This window comes from Priapulus caudatus, unplaced genomic scaffold (assembly GCF_000485595.1).
Source record: "Priapulus caudatus unplaced genomic scaffold, Priapulus_caudatus-5.0.1 Scaffold772, whole genome shotgun sequence".
In the NCBI taxonomy this organism is placed as follows: domain Eukaryota; kingdom Metazoa; phylum Priapulida; class Priapulimorpha; order Priapulimorphida; family Priapulidae; genus Priapulus; species Priapulus caudatus.
Window position 1 is genome coordinate 57,311 of NW_014577833.1, and position 10,496 is coordinate 67,806.

Below are 10,496 nucleotides of genomic sequence, written 5' to 3' on the forward strand. Positions count from 1 at the left end.
GGGTGAGGTCAGTGAGCGATGGTAATGTATGAATGAATAGATAGATACCTAGATACATAGAATTCAAGATAGGAAAGATATAAAGATAGATTAATAGCCTAGATAGAATAGATTAGATAGATAGCATACGATAGATAGATAGATACAGATTAGATATCATTAGATAGATACATAGATGGATAAGATATGATAAATAGTTAGATTAACAGACCAGAGAGATAGATATACATACACCAATACAGCACTAACCAGTAGGCTCAAAGGTGGGAGCCGTGGATGAGTGGCGTTTTGGCAGGGATGGGAACGAACACAGGAGCGTGGGCGGGTGCAATGGGGGGACAGGGGAAACAGGGACAGGGCACCGCAGGCTGTGCTGAACTTACGGCTAGGCTGACTGTCCGGCCAGCAGTAATCCTCGGCGGAGAAGAGGAGTTGCGCGCCCCGGACTGCGCGAAACTTGTCCAGGAGGGCGTCGGCTCCCGCCGTGAACAAAACGTTCGTAACTGCAGGGACTGGAAAAACGAACACAGACGGGTAAAAAACATGCTGCACCGCTGTCTGTAATATACGGCACAGTAAATACACGCAGTCACCGCGTCCGTTAAAGTACGTCACGGTAAAATGCACGCGTCACCGCATCGTAAAGTAAGTCACGGGTAAAATACACGCGTCACGCGTTCGTTAAGTACGTCACGGTAATACAAATACACCGCGTCACCGCGTTCGTAAAAGTACGTCAACGGTAATAAAATAACCATTGCCGTCACCGCGTCCCGTAAAGGTACGTAACGGTAAAATGCACGCGTACCGCATCCGTAAAGTACGTCACGGATAAAAATACACGCGTCACCGCTGTCCGTAAAGTTACGTCACGGCGTAAAATGCAACGCGGTCACCAGCGTCCGTAAAGTACGCACCGGTTAAAATAACGCGTCACCGGTCGGTAAAGTACGTCACGGGTAAAATACACGCGTTCACGCGTCCGTAAAGTACGTCACGGTCTAAAAATACACGCTGTCACCGCTGTTCGTAAAGTTACGTCACGGTAACAATACAGCTCACCGCGTCCGCTAAAAGTAGCGTCACGGTAAAATACACGCAGTCACGCCGTTCCGTAAAGTACGTCACGGTAAAATGCACGCGTCACGCGTCCGTAAAGTACGCCACGGTAAATACACGCGTGGTCACCGCGTCGGCTTAAAGTACGGTCACGGTAAATACACGGCAGTTTACCGCCGTCGTAAAGTACGTCACTGGTAAAATACACGCGTCACGCGTTCGTAAAGTACGTCACGGTAAACAATACCACGCGTTCAACCGCGTCCGTTAAAGTACGTCACGGTTAAAATGCACGCGTCCACCGCGTCCGCTAAAGTACGTACGATTAACAATACATGGGCGTTCACCGCGTCGTAAAGTAGTCACGGTAAAATACATGCGTCCACACCGCGTCCGTAAGTACGTCACCAGGTTAAAAGACACGCGTCACCGCATCCGTAAGTACGTCACGAGTAAAATACACAGCGCCACCGCGTCCGTAAGTGACGTCACGGTAAAATACACGCGGATCTTCATCCGTAAGTACGTCTCGGCTTTAAAATACACACGCGTCACCGCGTCCGTAATAGTAACGTCAGGTAAATACACGCGTCACCGCGTCGGTAAAGTACTCGGTCACGGGTAAAATCAAGCGTCACCGCGTCTATAATTATTTGTCCACGGTAAAATGCATAAATCGTAAGTACGTCACGGTAAAATACACGCGTCACCGCTCAATAGTCACTGTAAATACACGCGTCACCGCGTCCGTAAAGTTACGTCACGGATAAAATACACGCGTCACCGCATCCGTAAAGTACGTCAGGTAAAATCACACGCGGCACCGCGTCCGTAAAGTACGTCACGAGTAAAATACACGCGTCACCGCAGTCCGTAAAGTAAGTCACGGTGAAAAAATACGCGTACACGCGGTTCGTAAAGTACTCACGGTATAATACACAGCGTCACGAGCGTCGCGTAAAGTACGTACACGGTTAAAATGCACGCGTACCGCGTCCGTAAAGTTGAACCGCCACGGTTTAAAATACACGCATCGCCGCGGTCCGTAGAAGTACGCCACGGTAAAATACACGCGTCACCGCGTCCCGTTAAAGTACGTCACGGTAAAATGACACGCGTTCACGGGTGCGTAAAGTACGTCACGGTAAAATGACGGCTGTACCGCGTACGTAAAGTACGTCACGGTAAAATAACACGCTGTCACGCGTCCGTAAAGTTTATGCTCCGGGTAAGGATAGTACAGCGTTCACCTGGCGTCCGTAAAGCTACGTCACGGGGTGGGGTAAAATCACGCGGTTCACCGGTTCCTAATGTACGTCACGGAAAATACAGCGCGTCACCGGTTATTAAGTACGGTTCACGGTTAATAATACACGCGCACCGGCGGCCGAAAGACGATCCCTCCCTCCTCTTCTCTCTCTCTCTCTCTCTCTCTCCCTCCTCCTCTCTCCTCCTCTCTCTCTCTCTCTATATATATATATCTATATATATATATAGATACACATACACACACATTGGGCAGTCAATATGGGGGTGGATGGATGGATATGGATCCATGTTTGAGGTGGCAGCTGGTGATCTTACCTGTTAATGAATCCTGCTCATCGCGATCTAATGATCCGGCCGCGGCAGCAGCTCTGCATGCACGATGGGATATGCACGTGCGTGTGTCAGAGCTTTCCGAGGAGAAAGGGCAGTGGTCTGTGCCTTCTGCATGTTTGCTGTCACTCATAGTTAGGCTGAGAGGGTCTATGTCCCCCAGGGTACTGCCGGAACGTACCCTGGGTACGGTCCGGTATACCGGAATGTACCCTGGTACGATCTAATATGCCGGACCGTACCTTGCCTACTCCCCTAACGAGTCTAGGGAGTCGCCTACGCCTACTCCCTAACCCTAACCCTAACCCTAACCATATCAGATAGTGACCAGGGTACGTTCCGGTATACCGGACCGTACCCCAGGGTACGTTCCGGCAGTACCCTGGGGGACATAGACCCTATGAGCCATAGTTAGCAGTGGTCTTCATATTCTGAGTCACCGCTAGTTAATAGTGGGGTCAGCATCTAGTAATCTTGTCTTTCAGACGAAGAATGTGATGTTATGCATGTTTCACGATGCAACGTAAAAACTAAAGGTGGTTAAAGATCATTTAAATTTTTTGAACAACGAGTAGTTTATGATAGCAGTTTGAACGTCTTTTTGAGACACTTTCTTATTCTTATCCCTACAATTGTTTTTTTATATAGAAAAAGTATCCAGAGGTGCAGTCTGGCAAGCACTACCTATGCTCTGGAGGTAAATTCAAATATAGTCAACTACATGCAAGCAGACAACCATCTTATGTTCGTCATATCAATCAGTGTCTTAAGCATGTTCAGTTTCGATTAATTCAAACCGAGTTTTCTAGCTTGAATTGGATGCGAATAAAGAGAGATTAGAATCAAATATATAATATAACAATAGATTGATTAATAAGATTTGTGTCTACGCGTGCGTGCGTGCCTGTGTGTGTGTGTGTGTGTGTGTGTGTGTGCACGAGTATCGGTGTCTTGTTATGTAACTGGTAACAGTCAGTAAACTGTAAACATGAGAAGGTACATAACCTTGCACGTGTGATATCGTAAACGCGCGCATGACGCACGCGCGGCGGCGGCGGCGCCACCATACACGTAACCGCGCTGAACGACGCGCTATCTGTCGTCTGCTAGGCATCATCGGCTACGGTGCTGACATCTACGCCGTGCTCACTCACAAGGTCGTTGCCGACGGCGACGACGACCAGCTCTACTACACCAACATCTACCTGGACGCGGAGCTCAGGGTGAGTCACCGTCTCGAGGGGTCCAATGAGACACCTCTGACATTTTGAGACATCATCGAGATGCCTCTAACATCTTGAGACATTTAACGAGATGCCGCCTGACGTCTTGAGACATTGAACGAGATGCCCCCGACGTAGTGAGACATTCATCGAGATGCCTCTAACATCGTGAGACATTCAACGAGACACCTCTGACATCTTGAGACAAGCTCAACTATTAATGTATATAAAGCGAAGTTAGTGAATTACTTCTCTTCTCTTCTCTACTCTTTTCTTCTCTTACCCAACTCACCCACCTACGTTGCAGGAAACGCAATCTTACCGCCTCGGTGTCGGAGGAGATGTCACACACCTCACCCCCCCCCCAGGGCCATCACAGGGTGACACGCCTACAATATCGTGCTTACATGACTCTGTTTCATCGTAAATTCTGTTCTCCATTCTCATGGTTATATATATTAATCTGTTAGGAAAAGAGTTAATGTGACACCTACGTGCGTTTTTCTTCTGAGTAAGTTTAGTGGACAGTAAGTTTTAGCTTGAAAAAGACAGCTTGACTATGCAGTTGTTGAATCTCTTGCTAACAGGAAAATTACATGATAGATTTATCACGAAATAAAATTGTTCTCTTAGGTATTATTATAGGTTATTATTCTTAGGTGTGTTGTTATTGAGACGGGTGTACAAGACTAAGAATCTAGCATGTAGAAACATTTCAATTCGATATGTTAAGTAAGACGTGAACATATTCATACTCATCGTTATGAATATATGTTATGTTAGTTAATGCGAGTGAGAAACGGTGGTGATCATAGTAGCGGTGAGAGGGTCTATATATCCCCCAGGGTACTATCAGAGGGTACCCTGGTAATATCTAATATTCCGGACCGTACCTCTCCTACTCCACTAACGAGTCTAGGGAGTCGCCTACGCCTACTCCCTAACCCTAACCCTAACCATATCAGATATTTACCAGGGTACGTTCCGATATATCGAACCGTACCCAGGGTATACCCTCCGATAGTACCCTGGGGGTCATATAGACCCTATGAGCCATAGTAGCTGGTTGGCTCGAAGCAAACAGAAAACTGGCACAAGGAGCACAACAGCTGGGAGAGTCAAAACATTACGGCTATTATGTAACTAGTTATAAATATTCTCTGCAACCTTGCACCCGGGAGCGGCTGGCTCGAGTTGCTGGGCTAGCTGGTAGCTCTAGTACTATATAGCCCTTGTTGCCACAGGCCTGGGCTGGCTGCATCTGAATGATGCATGGTGACCAAGCATCTAGTTACTCAGCTAGTAACCTCTGAAAGATGTATAGTGGTCTTACTGTAAATCCAAGTATTGACCAGTAGCAGGCGGCTCAATTAGTACCTAACCGTAACCATGAACATTGAATTGTGCAATCGGGAGTAAATAAACATTATTCGTATTTGCTTCTATTCACTCCCGTGATATAATCAGGAGTGTATCAAAATTTTGATACACTCCTGATATAATGTATGGCTTAGATATGTGTGCAGTGCATAGATGTGTGTGGTATATATATTTTTTCAGGCCATTATTCCAACCTTAACACATTATAGTTACCTACCTGATGGGTTTATGTGATAACATCATTCGAATTGTTCGTGACATGTATTAGAAAGAGATGCAGGCAGGAGACTGGTAGAAGGGTGTGCACACGTACCTCACTAGTTCTGTCCCTGGCTTCTCAAGGTTGGGGGGAGGGGAATTCTGAAAGAGAACTCAGAAGGGTTTGATAGTATGCCGTTGGTGGGTGGGTGAATGGATGGATGGACGGATGGAAGGGTGGATGGATGGATGGATGGATGGATGGATGGATGGGTGGATGGATGTATAGGTAGGTGTGCGGCCTTGGATGGCTGAGGGGATGAATGGATAGATAGATAATTAGTTATATATAATATAGATATTGCTATTATATACTGCATGTTTATTGTTTCTTTACAGATGCCAAGCTTGAGATAGTAACTGTGGCTTCAGAGGAGACTGGCGGGTATGATAGATTCAGGAGGTCAGCAAGAGCAGTCAACCTAGACAGCCAGATCACGGTGAGATACACAAACACAATACATACAATACAATACATACCGTTACACCACAATACAATACAATACATGATGATACAGCACAATACAATACATATATGATACAGCCAGCTAATTATGAACAATGAGATAATGCGATCAACCAGAGGCAGCATTGATACATGTTCACACGAAAGAATCCTATTGTACATCGTGTGATTCAATCCTCGTGTAATATTATTTCGAAATTTTAAAATGCCACATTCTACCAGGCGTCTAAAGACAACCATTACATGTTATATTGTATGTACATGGTTAGATATAATAATCTTGTATTCTTATAGGTTTTGTGCAGTCATGAAAAAACGTCTGCAAACCCAGCCAATCCTGATTTCGATTTTTTGTGGTTTCTACTATAGCTACAACCCAGAGTAAAATCCATGAAAAAATTTACCAGTTCTGTTCATTAGTTGCCTAGGAGTTTCGGACTAGGAGTCAGGGTGCTAATACACTACTATTATGCTATTTCCAACATTGTTATGTGACGTCATCGTGCGATCTGTTTTCGAATCGAAGCGCGAATCCACGGTCAGTAGGCAGTGAGTGACCGACAGGCAAATTATGCTGTCCACAGGTTCTCGGCTTGGATCAGGAATGGAAGGGAGGTGACATGGACTACCCCGGCGGGGGTTTCAAGATCAACCTCCTCAAGGAAGGCTTGAAGAAGTACAAGGACGATCGGGAAACCATCCTCATGTTTGTCGACAGGTGAGAATTCCGAGGTCTCCCCTCCCGTGCGCACGCGTGTCATCGAGGTCACGCGGTCAACGTTTCAGAGTTCTGTCATTCTGCTAGGATGGCATGTGTATGTAATGAACATGTACTCTACACACAGCGCTGCACACGCGCACCACACATTTTTCGATTTTGTGCGAATCAGAATGCGTCGCACGTGCGTCTTACGCGGATAACTTATCGGCTGGCGAAGATGTGCGCAGGTACGGTGCGGTCGACCCTCGCGAATGCGCCGCTATGCGTGTACCCTCTGATGGCGCGTTCCATCGAGATGAATGAAGCCATCTAAGAGCCACCACGCAGGTTACTGTGCGGGTGGTACGGAGGCTGAGGGATGCGCGGGTGGTACGGAGGCTGAGGGATGCGCGGGTGGTGGGGATGCGCGGGTGGTACCGGGAGGGAGATGCTGCGTGGTGGTACGGAGGCTGAGGTGCCGCGGGTGGTCGCGAGGCTGAGGGTATGCGCGGGAGTGTACGAGAGGCTGAGGTATGCGTGGGTGAGTACGGAGGCTGAGGGATGCAGTGGTGCCGTACGGAGAGCCTGAGGATGTGCAGATGGTACGGGATGGCTGAGGGTATGCACGGGTGGTACGGAGGCTGTGCGGTATGCGCGGATGGGTACAGAAGGCTGATCTATGGTGCAGGTGGTTACGGAGGCTGGGGATGGGCGAGATGAGTTACGAGAGGCTGTGGGATGTTGCGCGTGTGTGGCTTCGCGCGGTTGTCGGTGACGGGAACGCTAACGAAATGACGGTCTCAGTCATCTAGAGTTCTCCGGATTTCTAACCTCCGGGGTTATTAATAAATCGGTTAGTAAGTTAGCCAGTTAAGTAGGTTTACCAGTGGTTGGCGTGTCGAAGCATGTCAATCTTGCCGCTAGTTGTAGGTCGTCATCGTCGGGGAAGTGTTAGAATTGGAATAATGAAGACGAAAATAGCACGTTTAATACCAGAGTATAGCGTGCGTGAGGACATCAATAATATCTTGTGTGTGTGAATGATCATTTACATATATGTGCATGCATGCAGCGTGCATGGATGTGTTATATATTATTATATATGCGATATATACTATATATATCAGATAATGCTAATATATATATATATATATAGCATATATCATATATGCATGCGTACATGTACCGGTAACCTAGATTATTATCCAGCGACCGCTGCGAACTCGGGGATAAAACCGCGCGCTCTGCGCTCTGCGCGCGGCTCGCACGACCCCGGCGCATTGTCATCGCGCACGTACGCTCCTCGCCAGATGATCTCAAATGAAGCGACAATTTGTCGCTGCTGCCGCCCCACGGTGGCTCACCTAATGGCAGATGCCTTCATCCTCTCTCGCCTTCAATTACGGCACGGCTAATGACATACTCGCGCGTAGATGCCACCTTCTCATTACCAAATATTGGATGAGATCAGGACGCGGTAATTATCGCATGCATTTATATGAGCTCGGGGCCGCCGCCCGCTGCCCGCGGGCCGCGATATTAAGCGGCCGCGCGCGTGTTCAGCGGCCGACCACTATTGACGTGCGTCGTCGTCGTCGCAGTTCGGCGCAGCGTACCGGCGGAGTCAGCCTTGTCCACCTGTGGTGCACGAGCTCGGGGTGTGTGCGTTTCTGTGGGGGTGGAGCGCGGCTCTTCGGGGGCCGCTCGAGCGCGGTCGGAACCTGCGTCCAGTGTAGTCGAGTGAACTGCCCTGATGAAGTGGCCTTTATAGACAGTGATTGCCATCTCTATAGAGATCTATGGTTTCACTCTATTACACTGGCCACTGAGTGACCCCCCCCCACCAACCGGCCCCTGGCTTCCCGGAGAGTCGCATTTAACAGACACGTGACTACTCACGCGATCCTCACGATCACGTGACGTACATTACGGAGGACGCGGTGACGCGATGTATTTTACCGTGACGTACTTTACGGACGCGGTGACGCAGTTATCTTTACCGTGACGTATTATGTACGCGGTGACGCGTGGTATTTCTACCGTGACAGTACTTTTCAACGGACCGCCGGTGAGCGTCGTATTTACCGTGACGTAATTTACGGACGCGTGACGCGTGATTTTAACCGTGACATACTTTACGGACGCGGTGACGTGTGTATTTTACCGCGTGAGCGTACTTTCACGGACGCGGTGACGCCGTGCATTTTATACCGCTGCGATACTTTACGCACCGTGACGCGTGTATTTTACCCGTGGACGCTACTTACGGACGCGCGTGACGCTGTGTATTTTACCGTGGCGACTTCTACGACGCGGCGATGCGTGTATTTTACGTTGGCGTACTTTACGGACGCGGTGACGCGTGCATTTTACCGTTACGTACTTTCACGCACAGCCGTGACGCGTGTATTTTACCTGTGACGTACTTTACGGACGCTGGTGACGCGTGTATTTTTACCGTGACGTACTTTACGGACGCGTGACGCGTGTATTTTACCGTGGACGTAACTTTACGGACGCGTGACGGTGTATTTACCGTGACGTATTACGGATGCCAGTGACGCATTGATGTATCATTTACCGTACGTACTTTCACGCGACGCGCGTGACGCGTATGTATTTTACCGTGACGTACTTGTACACGCTCGCGTGACGCGTGTATTTTACGTGACTACTTTACGGATGCGATGACGCGTGCTTGTACCCGTGGCGTTACTTTACGGACGCGGATGACGCGTGTGTATTTACCCGTGACGTACTTTACCGACGCCGGCCTGACGCGTGTATTTTACACGTGACGTACTTTACGACGCTGGTGACGCGATGTATATTTACCGTGACGTACTTACGGATGCGGTGAACGCCGGTGTATATTTACCGTGGACGTACTTTACGGACGCTGGGTTGTCGCGTAGTGTATTTTACCGTGACAGTACTTTCGGATGCCGGTGACGCGTGTATTTTATCCGTGCACGTACTTTTTCGGAGCACGGTGACGCATGTATTTACCGGACGTAGTACTTACGGCGCGGGTGACGCACTGCTATTTTATCGTGAACGCTACTTTACGGACGCGGTGACCGCGTTGCATTTTACCGTGACGTACCTTTACGGACGCGGTTGACGGTGTATTTTCTTACCGCTGACGTACTTTACGAACGCGTGACGCGTTGTATTTTACCGTGACGTACTTTACGGACGGCGGTGCGCGTGTATTTTACTCGCTGACACGTACTTTTACCGACGCGGTGACGCGTGTATTTTACCGTGGCGTACTTTTCGGACGCGGTGACGCGTGCATTTACCGTGACGTACTTTACGGGACCGGTGAGCGCGGCTATATTACCGTGCGTACTTTACGGACGCGGGGTGACGCGTGTGATTTTACCCGTGACGTTACTTTACGAACGCGGTGACGCGTGTATTTTACGTGACGTACATTTACGCGCGCTGACGCCGTGATTATTATACCGTGACGTACTTTTGACGACGCCGGTGACCGTGTATTATCCGTGGCGCTACTTTACGGACGCGGTGACGCGTGCATTTTACCGTGACGTACTTTCGACGGACGCGGTGTGACGCGTGTTTTACCGTGAACGTACTTTACGGGGATGGGTGACGCGTGCATTTTACCGTGACGTACCTTTACGACCGGTGGATACGCATGTATTTTAACCGTGACGTACTTTACGAACGCGGATGACGCGTGTATATTTACCGGTGACGTACCTTTACGAACGCCGTGACGCGTCATTTTCCCGTGACACTTTTCACGGAGCGGTGACGCAGTGCATAGTTTACCGTACGC

General features: G+C 48.8%; 1 protein-coding gene across 1 annotated transcript in view; it reads left to right on the top strand.

The window, feature by feature from the left end:
* The window catches only part of LOC106813432 (procollagen-lysine,2-oxoglutarate 5-dioxygenase 1-like), a 31,775-nt gene that overhangs the window by 10,768 nt on the left and 10,511 nt on the right, over positions 1 to 10,496 (top strand). Inside the window, exons 4-5 of the mRNA XM_014817563.1 lie at positions 3,307 to 3,355; positions 3,769 to 3,881. Coding sequence (XP_014673049.1) covers positions 3,307 to 3,355; positions 3,769 to 3,881 — 162 coding nt within the window. The remainder of the gene's footprint in view (positions 1 to 3,306; positions 3,356 to 3,768; positions 3,882 to 10,496) is intronic.